Raw genomic sequence first — 16,795 nt, 5'->3', positions numbered from 1 at the left:
GGAAATCTAAACTTTTAGAAATGTAATCTATGTAAAAGACAAGGTAATTTGTAATTTACAGGGCCACTGCAGATTTAGATGCAAATAGTTAGTTGAATTTCTGGGGCTCAAATACATTATAACCCAACACTATGACCATGTAATGGCTTTAAATAAGCAAATAAGTAAATTCTCATGCCAGTTTTTTTTTGCTTTTATATGTAAAATTAGACTTACTTTCTACAAATGTCTTGTAATATCTCACTACATTTGGATGATGGAGCTGCAAAAAATAAATGTATTGCATTAAAGGAAATTACTCTAAAACAAATTAGCTAACAAATTATTTCTGATGAGTCTTGTGCACTATTGTTCTGTCATAGTCTTTGTTATAACTTCAAATGTGGTGTTATTCTTAACAGTGAAGCTATTAAAATACAAATATTTCAAATACATTTTTATTTAAATAAATACCAATCACTTTTCTACACAATCTGAAATACACTTATATTTCCTGAAATTGGTTTGATTATGTTTGGGTAACATTTGATCGAAGGCATCCTCTGCTATTAAAGGACCTAAAATTAGCCCTTTAAAATATTTTAGATTTCAGATTTAGAATTAGATTCTGCAGTAAAGAAAGATCTTGCACTTATATAGTGGCTTTCACAAACTCAGAATGTTCCAAATGCTTCACGGCCAATGATGTACATATTTACTCTTCACTATTGCATTGTAGGCAAACAGCAGCCAACTTGCACACAGCAAGGTCCCACAAACATCAATGAGATAAATGATTAGATAATCTGTTTTTGATGATGCTGGTTGAGGGTTAAATGTTGTACAGGATGACACTCAGCTCTTCTACAAATTGTGCCTTAGGATTTTTTATGTCGGGGACACATTAGGAGCGTGGTGTCTGGCAAAGTTGGAGGATAGGTTCCAAAAGGTTTCATACCACCTTCCCCTTGTTCCCTTCTCTATTAAATCTCATCCTCACATACTATGCATGATAAATTGTTGCTGCTTTCGGAAGCCACTCATCTGTCTCTGTTTACCTATGCCGATACACATCATTGTCCCATTTCTGGTCCAGAAGCTCCACATGGCCCTCATGGAGAAGAAGAGAAACTTGACCTTACTCTTGCAGACACCAGCTTAGAGACTGGCACCCTGTGTAGTTCAGAGAGTAGGACAGAGGGCTGTGTAGATGGAGATGCACTCAGCATTAGTGCACAGGAACAAAGCAGGGAGATACAACTGCCCAGGAATTTGCTCATTGTAGAGATAGCTCACATCCGAGCCTTGCTGTAGAAAGTACAAATGAAGACATTGAGGCCCCACTATAAATAAAGCAACTGATGGCAATCTACATGGATCTTCCAAGTGCACTGACCTGCCTGCCAGTAAGCTTGCATACAACCGGAGAGGCATGGAGAAGTCCCACTCAAACTGTGTTCTGCCTTTGTGCACAGCATCAAATCCATGCAATCAAACATGAAGTGAGTGGTCAGCTCTATGACCACTACAGAGGACTCCACAACGATGGAGCCTCAGGTGACAGTTCTGAAAGTTTAGATGGAAACTAAAACTACTTCCAGCATGGATCTGGAGGCCAGCATTTCCTTTGAAGGACGGCATGGATGAGGGCTTCTACAGCCTTTCAGCACGTCTCCACTGTGTCCTCACACAGAACAGTGAGCGCTGAGGCTAAATCCTCACAGTAGCATTAGCTCCACGGGACAGGAAATGCTGCCCTTTCTTAGGATGGCAGCCTGCCTGTTTCCCTGCCAGTTTCTCAACCAATGTCCTTATTAGTGATAGACAGCTAGCTGCACCAAAAGACAAGTCCTAGCAATCTGCAGCCTTGTCCTCAATGACAACAGCCCCTCAAGGTTGGCCAACTTAAGTACCCTCAGTGGACATTATGCAACCTTTCACCTCCCAAGCTGCAGTCACTAGAGTTCCACGTAAGAACATTAGAATAAGTAGCTGAGCACAAGCTTGTACAAGATTGACTTAGAGGTCAGCATTAGTCATGTCAAATCAAATCTGGAGTCTTTTGAAGTAATGAAGTAAAATGTTTTGTTTTGGGATGGCTTTTGGTCTTCATAATCTTGGTGATGTAGCAGCACCACTGGTGAAATTGTACAATTTGAAGGCAATGATATGGTAGGTGTCAGGACCAGGCGAGATGAAAGGAAAGAGCTCTGTGACTCTGGGGACAGGAGAATCCCTTCTCAGTAATTTTCTGCCTTACAGTTCTGGCAGCTTGCAGCACAGCTGTACATTGCTCTTCCTCTGCATTGTCCAGCTCCTCATGCTCTTCATCTTCCTACTTCACTTCCTCTTCAGGAAGCTACAAGGCAAATACCCTTTGTAATGTGTTACGACCTGGTGAGAAAAAGATCTAGGGTTCCCTTTCAGCCTTCACCTGGTCTTACTGTAATAGAGTTTAATTTTAAATACACTGTGTTTTTAGCTCACCCTTGGTGAATCCTTGTTCACTGCTTTCCAATTAAAAGACAAAGAAACCAGCACAAACAGGCTCTCTCAGTTTTAAAAAGTTTAAATTCATTAAACTTAAACTCTAATTCAGTTAACGCCTACAGATACACGATGCGCCCACACTAGCATGTATACGCGATACACACATGCAAATAGAGACAGAAAAGAGAAGAAAAATAAAGTAGAAAAGTTTGAGGCAATATCTGAAGAGTTGTTGTTACGCTTCTTCGAGCTCACTGTAGCGTCCTTGATTGTAGGTAGATCTTGCTTTTTGTTGGGGCCGAGTATTCTTCTTCAACCTTGTTCGCTGTAGGAGACTTTTCTCTCTTGGGGTTCATGTGTCTTCAGTGGATTCAGAGGCTTGTGAGAAAGAGATGGGAGAGAGATCTTCTCAGTCCAGGAGCAAACAGACTTTCTGCCTTCAAACTCTCTGTGGCCAGTTCAAAAGAAAACCCTGGAGCAGCCAGGTAGTCATGTGACCAGCTGGTCTAACCAGTCCTGGCCCTTGTGGATTGTATCCTCCTTAGCAGGCCCTGGAATGCGCTTCCCCACCTTTGATGTCTGTTAGTATGTAAAAAAAAATTTCAGCCACAGCTGATCTGTTTAACAAGTCATTTCCTTGCTCCAACAACAGTTAAAAATCATTGTTCATGACAAAATTGATGTGCCTTACTCTTGGCAGGTGGGGGCCTAGCATGACAATGCAAGATTGTGAAGCGTGCAGCAAACAATTATGAATCCTGATGCTCACTCTCAGTTGTACTGAAGGATTCCCCCCTAGCTGCCCAAATGGTAAAACTGTTGTTCTCGGATGCCAATGGTTTGCTCAATCAGAACTTTTGTTGCACAGTTCCCATTATAACTGGTGCTCTCTATCTATGTCTGACTTCCTGAGAGGATTAATGAGTTAGTAGTCAGCCTGCCACCTTATGGACTGGGTGGAACACAGGGGAAATTGAACACTGGCACAGTATGAAAGCATCATGACTATTGCCAGGAAACTGGGCACAGATCTGCATGAATTGCTGCCTGTGATATTTCTAAACCTAATTTGTTAAATAAAACACAGTGAAGATGGCAGCTGTAGCACGTGGAAGCTGCTGGACACCTGTGTGCTCCACAGCAACTACATCCGCAGTAAGTGTCTGCAGCTTGAAGAATGTCGGCTTGCAGTTGGAGTTGGAGTTCAAGCTTCGGACACTGCAATGCATCAGGGAGGGGGAAAATTAACTGGACAGTGTTCCAGGAGGCAGTCACACCCCTTAGGCATGCTACTTCTGATTTGGTCTGTGATCAGGAACAGGACGGTACGTGAGGCAGGTATGGGGATCCAGAAGGTAGCAATGGAGAAGCCTCAGCCCTTGCAATTGTCCAACAGGTTCGATGTTCTTGTTGCTTGTGTGGATGAGAGCAGGGACTGCATGGACGATGAGCAAACTGACCATGGCACCATGATGCAGGGGGCCATTCAAGTGGGGGGGGGGGGAAGGAGTAAAGAGGAATGTAGTTGGAGTAGGGAAAATATAGTTCGGGGGACAGATACGGTTTTCTGCAGCCAAGAGCGTGAGTCCCGAAGGGTTAAGGACACCTCCTCGGGACTGGAGAGGAACTTGGAGTGGGAAGGGAAGGATCCAGTTATCATGGTCCACAAGCATACCAATGACATAGGAAGGACTAAGAAAGAGGTTCTGCTGAGGGAGTAGAGCACCTAGGGGCCATATTAAAAAGCAAGACCACAAAGGTAATGATCTCTGGATCACTGCCTAAGCCATGAGCAACTTGGCATAGGGCAAATAAGATCAGAGAGTTGAATGCGTGACTCAAAGATTGGTGTGGGAGAAGTGGGCTTTGATTCATGGAGCAGTGGCACTAATACTGGTGAAAGAGGGAGCTGTATCACTGTATCATTGGGACGCCCTTTACCTGAACCGCACTGGGGCCAGTGTCCTGGTGAATCGTATAACTAGGGTGGTAGAGAAGGCTTTAAACTAAATAGTGGGGTGGGGGGAGGGTTCTCGTGAATGGAGATTTGGAAAGTTAAAGAGAAAGGATAAGGAAACAAAATAATGATATGGGTTATGAAAACCAGAGTGTGACAGGAGGGGACACAATTTACTAGACTAATACCTGGAATGGGTGGGCTGTCTTATGAGGAAAGATTGGACAGGCTAGGCTTGCATCCGCTGGAATTTAGAAGAGTAAGAGGCGACTTGATTGAAACATACAAGATCCTGAGGGGTCTTAACAGGTGGATGTAGAAAGGATGTTTCCCCTTGTGGGAGAATCTAGAACTTGGGGGTCACTGTTTAAAAATAAGGGAGCACCCATTTAAGACAGAGATGAGGAAAAAAAAATTCTCTCAGAAGGTCGTGAGTCTTTGGAATTCTCTTTCTCAAAAGGCGGTGGAAGCAGAATCTTTGAATATTTTTAAGGCAGAGGTAGATAAGATTCTTGATAAGCAAGGAGGTGGAAAGTTATCGGGGGTTGGAGGAAATGTGGAGTAATCAGTTCAGCCATGAACCTATTGAATGACGGAGCAGGCTCAAAGGACTGACTGGCCTATTCCTGTTCCTAATTCGTATGTTCTTATGTAGTGTACCAGCAAATAAGGTCAAAGTTGGGACAGAATTAAAGTTTATCTGAATGCACACAGTATCTGTAACAAGATGGATGAATTGATAGCACAAATAGAAATAAATGAGTATGATATGATAGCCATTGCAGAGACATGCTTGCAAGTTGACCAAGTCTGGGACCTGAATATTGATATTATTTGACATTTCAGAGGGCAGGAAGAAAGGAAAAGGAGGTTGGGTACCTCTGTTAATAAAAGATGAGGTCAGTACAATAGTGAAAAATGATCTTGGTTCAGACGATCAAGATATAGAATCAGTTTGGGTAGAGGTAAGAAATTGCAAAGGAAATAAGTCACTGGCGGGAGTAGATTATAGGCCCCTTAACAGTTGTTACAAAGTAGGACCGAATATAAATCAAGAAATAATGGGGGCTTGCAAGAAATGTACGGCAATAATCGTGGGTGATTTTAGTCTTCTCATCAATTCGACAATTCAAATTGGCAAAGGCAGCCTGGAAGATGAGTTCATAGAGTATATTCAGGGCAGTTTCTTGGAACAATATGTTTTAAAACCTACCAGGGGCCAGGCTATTTTGGACTTGGTACTGTGTAATGAGCCAGGATTAATTAAAGACCTCATAATGTAGGATCCACTAGGCAAGAGTGATCATAACATGATTGTGAAATTCTATCAGTTTGAGGGTGAGAAATGTAGCTGCATAACTAGTGTCTTAAGCTTAAATAAAGGCAATTACAGGGATATGAAGACCGAGTTGGCTAAAGTGGACTGGGAAAATAGGTTATAAAGTAAGACGGTAGCAAAGCAGCAGGAGACATTTAAGGAGATATTTCATGATTCTCAACAGATATATTCCATTGAAGAAGAAAGATTCTACGAGAAGGATGCACCATCCATGGAAAATGAAGGAGTTAAGGATGGTACCAAATTGCAAGAAAAGGCATACAATGCTGCAAAGATTCGTGGTAGGCCAAAAGATTGTGAAAACTTTAGAAACCAGAAAGGATGATGAAAAAAAAAGGGAGAAATTGAAGAATGAGAGAAAACTAGCAAGAAATATAAAAACAGACAGTAGAAGCTTCTACAAATACATAAAAAGGAAAAGAGTAGCTAAAGTGAGCATTGGTCCCTTAAAGGGTGAGACTGGGGAGTTAATAATGGGCAACAAGGAAATTGCAGAAGATTTGAACAGTATTTTGTATCCGTCTTCACAGCAGAAAACACAAAAAAATCCCAAAAAAGTAGAAAATCAGGAGGAAAAAGAGAGGGAGACTTAAAACAATCACTATCACTAGAGAAAATGTAATGGGAATACCAATGGGACTAAAAGCTGACAAGTCCTCTGGACGTGATGGACTGCATCCTAGGGTGTTAAAAGAAGTGGCTGCATTGGTTGTAATCTTCCAAAATTCCCTAGATTCTGGAAAACCCCCAGTGGATTGGAAAACTGCAAATATAACACCTCCGTTCAAGAAAGGAAGGAGACAGAAAGCTGGCAATTATAGGCCTGTTAGCCTAACATTGGTCATTGGGAAAATGCTAGAAGCAATTATTAAAAAGCTAGTAGCAGGACATTTAGAAAATCACAATACAATTGGGCAGAGTCAACATGGTTTTGTGAAAGGTAAATCGTACTTAACAAATTTATTCTTTGAGGATGTAACAAGCACGGTGGATTAAAGGGAACCAATAGATGTCGTGCATTTGGATTTCCAAAAGGCGTTCGATAAGGTACCACATAAAAGGTTACTACACAAGATAAGAGCTCATGGTGTTGGGAGTGATACAATAACATGCATAGAGGATTGGCTAACTAACAGGAAACAAAGAGTGGAGATAAATGCGTCATTTTCAGGATGGCAAACTGTGACTAGTGGAGTGCCACAGGAATCAGTGCTGGGGCCTCAACTATTTACAATGAATACTAATGATTTGGATGAAGAGACTGACTGTATTGTAGCCAAATTTGCTGACGATACGAAGATAGGAAGGAAAGCAAATTGTGTGGAGGATACAAAGAGTTCGCAAAGGGATATAGATAGGTTGAGTGAGTGGGCAAAAATTTAGCCGATGGAGTATAATATGGGAAAATGTAAGGTGGGCAGGAAGAATAGAAAAACAGAATATTATTTAAATGGAGAGAGACAGGACAATGCTGTGGTACAGAGGAACCTGGGTGTCCTTGTAAATGAATCACAGAATGTCAGCATGCAGGTACAGCAAGTAATTAGGAAGGCAAATGGAAAGTTGGCCTTTATTACAAGGGGAATAGAGTGTAAAAGTAGGGAAGTCTTGCTACAACTGTACAAGGCATTGGTGAGACTGCACTTAGAGTACTGCTTACAGTTTTGGCCACCTTATTTCAGGAGAGATATACTTCCATTGGAAGCAGTTCAGATAAGGTTCACTGGGCTGATTCCTGGGATGAGGGATTTGTCTTATGAGGAAAGATTGAGCAGGTTGGGCCGATATTTATTGGCGTTTAGAAGATTAAGAGGTGATCTTATTGAAATGTATAAGATTCTGAGGGGGTTTGACAGGGTAGATGCTGAGAGGATGTTTCCCCTCGTGTGGGAATCTAAATCTAGGGGCAACAATTTCAAATTAAGAGGTCTCCCATTTAAGATGGAGATGAGGAGGAATTTTTTTCTCCCGAAAGTTTATTAGTGTTTGGAATTCTCTTCCCCAGCAAGCAGTGGAGGTTGGGTCACTGAATATATTCAAGGCTGAGTCAGACAGACTTTTGATTGACAAGAGAGTCAAGGGTGATGGGAGCAGGCAGGAAAGTAGAGTTAAGGCCACAATCAGATCAGCCATGATTTTATTAAATGGCGGAGCAGGCTCGAGGGGCCAAATGGCCTACTCCTGCTCCTATTTCTTATGTTCTTATGTTCAATTTTCATAACTGAAGCTCAGCCAAATCTGTCCCTAAAGCAGACGGTGCAACATTTGGATCCATACAGCCTGATTTTTGAGTGCTAAGAGTGGCCTTTAGAGGTCCAAAATGGCATCCGTGGTGCACACGCACACTTCTGGTGCGAGCCGGGTTGGTCTCCATATTGGTGAGGGCGTTAGCGTGCCCAGTGAATGTCGGCCAGAAGTATGCAGAGTAGGTAGATCATGACGTCAATCAGTGTGTAACATTCATTAGGCGCCAGCGCTGCCATTTTGGAGCTCAATGCTCCAGCTAATCACGCAAGGCTGAACCTGCACTCAGCAGAGGAAGGACCCCCCACCAGTGCTACTTAAAGGGATAATCAGCAGCTTTCAGGTTAATTTCTGCTCGATTTCTACTGGCTCCTGCAACAATTGTATGTGTCTTTAGTGCTTTCTAGGGTTCTTCAAAGTTACTTAACTCTATATTGTGGCACATGCTGAAGGACTTCGTCCTAACTTAAAAGCCTCTGCACAAATGAGTTGCTCCTATTCATGGGTGCAATAGTAGGCATACAGAAATACAGAATGACTGGGAGAATGAGCAGAGGGCACGCAGAGCAGGACAAGCTACTTAGAAGGGGGAGCAGAAGGGACAGAAAAGGTCTCAGCAGGAGACCATGTCTGCCCGGGGTGCTCAAGGAGCAATTCTCCTACCTGAGCCTTAGTAAGGAATAGTGTATAAGCAATCAGCACACCACTAAAGACATCCTCACTGAAATCTGCCACCTGCTGCAACCACAATCTCAGAGCAGGGCATGAACTTGTGGCAATGAACTTGTATGTATTGGGCTCCTTCCAGGCTGGAGCTGGAGATATTAGCAACATCTTGCAGTTTGTTGTCCACTGTTGCATAAAAAGACAGAATTAAAGGCACTCTATCTGAATGCAAACAGCATTCACAACAAGATAGACAAATTCACAGCACAAATGGAAATAAACAGGTATGATCTCATTGCCATTACCGAGATGCGGCTATAGGATGACCAAAGTTGGGAACAGAATGTCCAAGGGTATTTGACATTTAGGAAGGATAGACAAAAAGGAAAAGGAGGTAGGGTAGTGCTGTTAATAAAGGATGAGAGCAGTACATTAGTGAGAGAGGATCTTAGATCGGAAGTTCAAGATGTAGAATCAGTTTGGGTGGAGCTAAGAAACAGCAAGGGGCAGCAAACATTGTTAGGATTTGTTTATAGGCAACCAAAAAGTAGTGGTAATGCATGGCATGGTATAAATCAGGAAATTAAAGGTGCATGTAACAACAGTGATGCTCATGTAAAGTGCAGCGATTGAAACTGAAAGAACTCAACCTGAAGAGTTATAACAATGGACTTTTCTTTTTAAAAAGTGAACAATGTGCATAAAATGGCTGCTGAAGGTCCAAAGACCTTGCCTTTGTATATTCAAACTGTCTGGCAAGGACAAAAGAATACATTCAAAGCTAAAGAGGTGTCAATTACACCCATCCTGAACCCATCAAGAGACATTATTCAATTGACTGGGTACTTCTGAAACAAAGAAGGTGTGAATTTGCCACATCCTAGGCCATTGTCGGTCACTCCAGGGAAGATCTATGTCTCCCAATAAAGACTAAGGTGTGAAACTATTTTGACCTTAAAAGTGGCACTCTGGAGAGAGAGAGGCCCAAGAAGAAGCATCACCAAAGCTTGTCCAGCTGAGAGCAAATCCAACAAGCAAAAATTAAGGCGCCCTGCTGTGAATTCCACATATTTAACTGGTGCAGCAAAGAATTTGAAGTGATCCTCTGTCTTCAAACTGAACTTTCAACCAACAGAGAAATCTGCAACACCTCAGGCCTGCAACTGCCAAGAGAATTTAACAGGTTTACCAAGAACCCTGAAACTCTACCTCACTTCAACCTACTCACCCTTTTTCCTCACTATCTGTCCCTTCTTGTGTATGTGTGTGTGTGTACGAGTGAATGAGTGAGTGGGTGCAGTTGCAACAATTTCAGGATAAGGCATATTGCTCAATAAATAATTAATCTTCTATTTTAAAGCTACAAGAAAACCTGTTGCTGTCTGTTTAATTGACAAATAAAACACAAAAGGGTTAAAACTCTAATAACAAAAACACTTGCCGTGGTCAGGAGGGAGTTGCCACCCACACCCCTTACCATGTGACTTAACAAGGATAAAACAGTAATTATGGGGGACTTCAATCTATATATAGACTCGGTAAACCTAATTAGCACTAATGCTGTGGAGGATGAATTCCTGGAATGTATACAAGATGGTTTTCTAGAACAGTATGTTGAGGAACCAACTAGAGAACGGGTTATTTTAGATCTAGTATTGTGCAATGAGAAAGGGCTAACTAATAATCTCATTGTAAAGAAGCCTCTAGAGAAAAGTGACCATAATATGATAGAATTTTACATATAGTTTAAAAGTGATGTAGTTCAATCCGAAACTAGGGTCTTACATCTAAATTAATGAAACTACAAAGGTATGAAGGGCAAATTGCCTGTGGTAGATTGGGAAACTACATAAAAAGGTATAACAGTAGACATGCAATGGCTAGAATTTAAAGAATTAATATGTCATTTACAACAAATTTACATTCCTTTCAGGCACAAAAACCCAGCAGGCAAGGTGATCCAACCATGCTAACAAGAGAAGTTAAAGATTTTATTAGATCAAAGGAAGAAGCTTATAAAGTTTTCAAAAAAGTAGTAAGTCTGAGAATTGGGAGCATTTTAGAAATCAGCAAAGGAGGACCAAAAAACTGATAAAGAGAAAATAGAATATGAAAGTAAACTAGCGGGAAACATAAAAACAGACTGTAAAAGCTTCTATAGACATGTAAAAAGATAAAGATTAGCAAAGACAAAGACAAAAGACTACAGGCAGAGACAGGAAAATTCAAAATGGGGATTAAGGAAATGGCAGAGAACTAAACAAATACTTTGTGTCTGTCTTCATGGAGGAAGATACACAAAAATCTCCAGGAATACTAGAAAACCAAGGGACTAGTGAGAATGAGGAACTGAAAGAAATTAGTATTAGTGAAAAAGTAGTACTGGAGAAATTAATGCGACTGAAAGTTGATAATCTCCTGGACCTGATGATCGACATCCCAGAGTGTTGAAAGAGATGGCTGTAGAGATAGTGGATGCATTGATGGTCATCTTCCAAAATTCTATAGATTCTGGAACTGTTCCTGCAAATTGGAAGATAGCAAATGTAACCCAACTCTTTAAGAAAGGAGGGAGAGAGAAAATGGGGAACTACAAACTAACTCTGCTGGGCTGACATCAGTAGTAGAGAAAATGCTAGAATCTATTATAAAAGATGTGATAACTGGACTCGTAGAAAATAATGCTAGGATTGGGCAGTCAACATGGATTCATGAAAGGGAAATCATGTTTGACAAACCTGTTAAGAGTTTTTTGAGGATGTAACTGGCAGAAAAGATAAAGGGGAACCAGTGGATGTGGTGTATTTGGATTTTCAGAAGGCTTTCGATAAGGTCCCACACAGGAGGTTAGTAAACAGAATTAGAGCAATATATTGGCATGGATTGAGGATTGGTTAAGGAACAGAAAATGGAGAGTAGGAATAAACGGACCATCCTCAGGTTGGTAGGCTGTTACTAGTGGGGTACCACAAAGATCAGAGCTTGGGTCCCAGCTATTCACAATCTATATCAATGATTTGGATGCAGGGACCAAATGTAATATTTTCAAGTTTGCTGATGACACAAAATTAGGTGGGATGCGAGTTGTGAGGAGGATGCAAAGAGGCTTCAAGGGGATTTAGACAGACTAAGTAAGCAGGCAAGAACATGGCAGATGGAATATAATGTGGAAAAATGTGAAGTGATCCACTTTGGTAGGGAAAACAGAAATGCAGAGCATTTCTTAAATGGTGAGAGATTGGGAAGTGTTGATGTTCAAAGGGACCTCCATGTCCTTGTTCATAAGTCACTGAAAACTAACATGCAGGTGCAGCAAACAATTAGGAAGGCAAATGGTATGTTGGTCTTTATTGCAAGAGGATTTGAGTACAGGAGTAAATAAGTCTTGCTGCAATTATATAGAGCCTTGGTGAGGCTGTACCTGGAGTATAGTGTACAGTTTTGGTCTCCTTACATATGGAAGGATATACTTCCATAGAGTGTAACGAAAGTTCACCAGACTGATGCCTGGAATGGCAGGATTGTCCTATGCAATGAAAGCCATGCTGTCACAGGAAATATGATAGAGCAGACCGTGCTGAAACAATGCTTCCACTGTCTGAACCGCTCTGGAGAAGTCCTACAGTACCCAGTAGAGCTTGGTGTCAACATTCGTAATGGCTTGCTATATGCTACACAATCTCGCCATCCTAAGGACACAGTCATTGCCACCAGCTGTATGGCAAGCAGCTGAGAAGCAGGAGGAGGAGGAAGAGGAGGAGGAGGAGGAGGAAAACGAGGAGGAGAAGGATGAGAAAGGGAGGAGGCAACCTAGATAGTCCTTTCCTGGCCTGACTGTACGTGAACAACTCATTCAATTGCGATACCACTAAACGCAAACCCAACATCAAAAGTCCCACATCTTACCTTCCCTCTGTTACTGACTACCACAGCATCCACTTGGCCACAATACAAATATAAAAGCTAACACAATATAAACATTCCAAACCAAATTTTAAATGAACTCCCGACCTGAGAAGTTGAACCAGACTTTCACCATTGAACTGTGACTGAGATATAACAAGATAAGTCTGCAACAATGCATCCGTCCTCCTGAACATTCCGAGTTTTTTTTTCTTCAGTGAACCAGAATAAAGGAAAAATCAGGCCTGTACTGTTTCAAGTCTTTACCCCAGGGAAACAGCAAGTTTTACAGCGAACTTTTTAAAAAACCATCAGAGACCTAAATGCATGTTATCTTTTTATGTCTATCTTTTCTTGTGTGTGTGTGTATCTGTATGCGTGTGAGAATGGGTGATGTGTATATTTTTGGGAGTTGTATAATAAATGTTTATCTTTCTTTTAAACTTACGAAAAAACCTGCCATTTGTCTGTTTGTTGACCATTAAAATTCTCAGGGGTTAAAACACTTTTTAAAAACACACTGTCTTCAGTCAGTTGAGAGCTGAAAAAAGGGGAAACCATTCCTATAATCTCCCATCTGTCCGTAACAGGCAGTATATACATGTGGTGAGACACTGGACATGAGTGGCCTGCACAGGTGCCAACTCCCTGGAGGGCGAGGCCGCATATGAATTCTGCTGCAGAGCCTGCAAACATCAACTAATAACATGCATATGCCTTTGCTCATTCTTGTGCTCCTACACAGTGTTATCCCTGTGGTTGCAACATGGTAGAGGAAGATGCTGACTTTCAGTGGTGGAGACTGCAGATGGCCTCAGAGGATGACCTCGAGCAGCTCTGGGCCTACTTCGGACTGCACCATCTTGGCATGGGCGGCAGCAGTGTGGGCTAGCAGGCGAGCAGGCAACAGCAACGGTATTGGTAGAGTGACAGTGGTGAGGAGATAAATGTTGTAGTGGTGCCTCACAATCCTAGTATCTTGTTGGAGGACAGATTGCTGGGCTGCTGTGACACTCTGCAAAGCCCTTTGAGCACTGGTATCTACAGCCATCATGGCAGCAAGCTGACCTTGCATGACAGATGTCTGAGCTTCCACTGCAGCACTTAGATGTTGGGTGCTACGATGGAAGTTGAGGCATTGGCCAACAGATGCTGAAACATGGTTCAGTCCACAAATGTGCGAATGGAGTTGGCCACCACTTCCATGCTGAAAAGGATGGCTCCAAGGTCTGCGTAAAGCCATATGCAAAGTTCATGCCAGACTCCTCCATGCTCTGTTACAATGCACACTGGCTTTCTGGCAGGTCTGCCAATGCATCAGGCATTTCATTATGTGTACTCATTAATCTTCTTCCATAGCCTGCTCCGTTGAAGTGCTCATCTGAGTGCTCTGCAGAAGAATTCATATGCAGCCTTGCCCTCCAGGGAACTGGCACGTGCCATCCTTGACCCCTGCCCTGAATGCAGGCCACTCATGTCCGGTATCTCATCACATGTATATACTGCCTGTTATGGACAGATGGGAGATTATCGGGATGGTTTCCCCTTTTTTCAGCTCTCAACTGACCGAAGACAGTGTGTTTTTAAAAAGTATTTTAATCCCTGAGCATTTTAATGGTCAACAGACAAATGACAGGTTTTCTCGTAATTTTAAAAGAAAGATAAATGTTTATTATACAACACCAAAAATATACACATCACCCACTCCCACACACATACAGATACACACACACACACACACACACACACACACACACACACACACACACAAGAAAAGATAGAGATTAAAAGATAACAAATATTTAGGTCTGATGCTTTTTTTTTTTAAAAGTTCACTGTAAGACTTGCTGTTTTCCCAGAGTGAAGACTTGAAACAGTACAGGCCTGGTTTTTCCTTTTTACTGGTTCACTGAAAAAAAAAACTCGGAATGTTCAGGAGCACAGATGCACTGTCCCAAACTTCTCTTGTTATATCTCAGTCACAATTCAATGGTGAAAGCCTGATTCGATTTCCTGGTAGGGAGTTGAAGGCCAACTCTAGTCTCTGCCTACATGTAGTTTAAAGATGGTGATTTTAGGCAGGGTCCTTCCTCTTCACTGGAATTGATGGAATTCTCACTTTTGAACAAATAACTGAAATTAAAACCAACCCTGATTCCACTCCAATTGTTTCAGAACGCTTTGCCGCTTCCTCGTGCGCCGCCGTCACCGGTCACAATCCTTTCTCCTGATTGGTCAGTTTGAATCCGTGCCACTTTGGCACGCCTCAAGTCTGTTTTGGTTTGTTTCATAAGCTCATTATATAATTCATAATTTTTCTTTGTGTGAGCGTGACATGCCTCTAAACTATCCTCTAAAATACGCACAATGTCAGTATCTGAGCTGGTGGCTGCGAATATAAGATCGAGGGATGGTGTTTCTTCATCATCACTGTCTTCTCGCTCTTCCACCTGTTGATGTTCCTCCACTGCCTGGCCAAGTTGTAGTTCTTGGGTATCGGAAAGGAGAAAAACACAAAGGTAACTATGTGGTGAGGCAAGGGAAGGGGGATAAGTAAGAGGTTACACTGTCTGCAGCTTCTAAATCAGAAGAGATTGTGGGGTGAGGGTGAAGTGGAATGTGAGAAGGAGGAATAGGTATGAGGATTCCCTCATCTTCTATCGTTCCAGCCTGCTGCTGGCCACGACATCTGCAATGGCCTCTCCAATAATGGAAACCACTGACTCCTCCATGGGGGTAAGGACATGAAGTCGTGCCTGTCGCCCGCCGATTAGCACCTGCTGTGTCCAGTTGTGTCCCACCGTGTCTGCAACAGAGAGGGAGATGTGTCAGTGAGTAGTGTGCAATCTGTTTTGGTGGTGTGGCTATGGTGGTTGAATAGCTGGCACTGCTGCAAAATGCAAGATATGGGTGTGAGGCTTGCAGCAGTTCTAAGTGTGTGACAGTAAGGTGAAGCTATGAAAGTTAGGCATGCGTCCTGACTTATAGAAATTCTTAGTAAGTGAGTGATGGGATGGGATGCATTGAGCAGTGTCTGAGGTTAATGGTACAGTTGGTGGAATATGGCATTTGAAGATGCATTCACTAACCTTGACCACTTGTTTGGGGTCATTGAACTTTTTGTAGCACTGCATCCAGGTCCTCGAGGTTTGACTCCTGGCATCTCTATTTGCTCCCATTGTCTTTTTACAGTTTATCTGGAGGGCCACGTGGCTCCAGGAGGAAAAAGCATATCTCCCTTCCTCGACCAAATCCTCCAGTGCAGCGTCAGAAAATCTTGAAACCAGCTAGCTCCCATGTTGTGCCATTCTTCTGTCTTCCACAGGTCAGCATCAGTTGTAAAGTGACTTCCAACACCTACTCCAGAGGTGCAAGCTGGCTTTAAGCAGTGCAGGCGAGGCATGCTGCTACTCAAAAGCACGGACAGCGCTGGTTGCACGCTGTAAATTAACAAACAGCATGAAGTTAGCATGCTGCCTGCATCAGAAGCAATGGGTGCAGATTAATCCTGCATCGCAATCCCCGAGTCTGTTTTTGGGGGCTATCGAATTTAACCACCATATTGTCTTAGCTGCAAGATGGTTGTAGTTGTTAGAGATCAAACATCTAAGCCCCAGGATATCTTTACAGGAGTTCATCAGGATAGTGCCCTTGGCCCAACAACCATCAATGACCTTCCCTCTATTATAAGGTCAGAAGTGGGAATGTTCGCTGATGATTGCAGTGTTCAGTACCAGTTGCAACTCCTCAGATACTGCAGCAGTCTGTGTCCATATACAGCAAGACCTTGACAACTTTCAGGCTTGAGCTGATAAGTAGCAAGCAACATTCGTGCCACACAAGTGCCAGACAATGACCATTAGCAACAAGAGAGAATCTAACCACCTCCCCTTGACATTCAATGGCAGTATCATTGCTGAATCCCCACCATCAACATCCTGGGGGTTACCATTAACCACAAACTTAATTGGACCAGCCATATAGATACCGTGGCTACAAGAGCAGGTCAGAGGCAGGGAATTCTGCAGCGAGCATTCACCTCCTGACTCCCCAAAGCCTGTCCACCATCTACAAGGCACAAGTCAAGAGTGTGATGGAATACTCTCCACTTGCCTGGATGAGTGCAGCTCCAATAACACTCAAGAAGCTCGAAAACATCTAGGATAAAGCAGCCCACTTGATTGGCACTCCATCCACCAGTGGCGCACAGTGGCAGC

General features: G+C 42.6%; 1 protein-coding gene across 6 annotated transcripts in view; it reads right to left on the bottom strand.

Moving 5' to 3' along the window:
• Nucleotides 1–16,795, bottom strand: part of nek10 (NIMA-related kinase 10) — a 485,577-nt gene that overhangs the window by 248,375 nt on the left and 220,407 nt on the right. For all 6 annotated transcript variants that reach the window (XM_068059792.1, XM_068059804.1, XM_068059810.1 and 3 more), the window contains one exon: nt 217–262. In XM_068059792.1, coding sequence (XP_067915893.1) covers nt 217–262 — 46 coding nt within the window. The remainder of the gene's footprint in view (nt 1–216; nt 263–16,795) is intronic.

Source organism: Heterodontus francisci, chromosome 2 (genome assembly GCF_036365525.1).
Source record: "Heterodontus francisci isolate sHetFra1 chromosome 2, sHetFra1.hap1, whole genome shotgun sequence".
NCBI classification, from domain to species: domain Eukaryota; kingdom Metazoa; phylum Chordata; class Chondrichthyes; order Heterodontiformes; family Heterodontidae; genus Heterodontus; species Heterodontus francisci.
The sequence above is the reverse complement of the archived record's forward strand: the minus strand, read 5'-3'. Positions and strand labels throughout refer to the sequence as shown.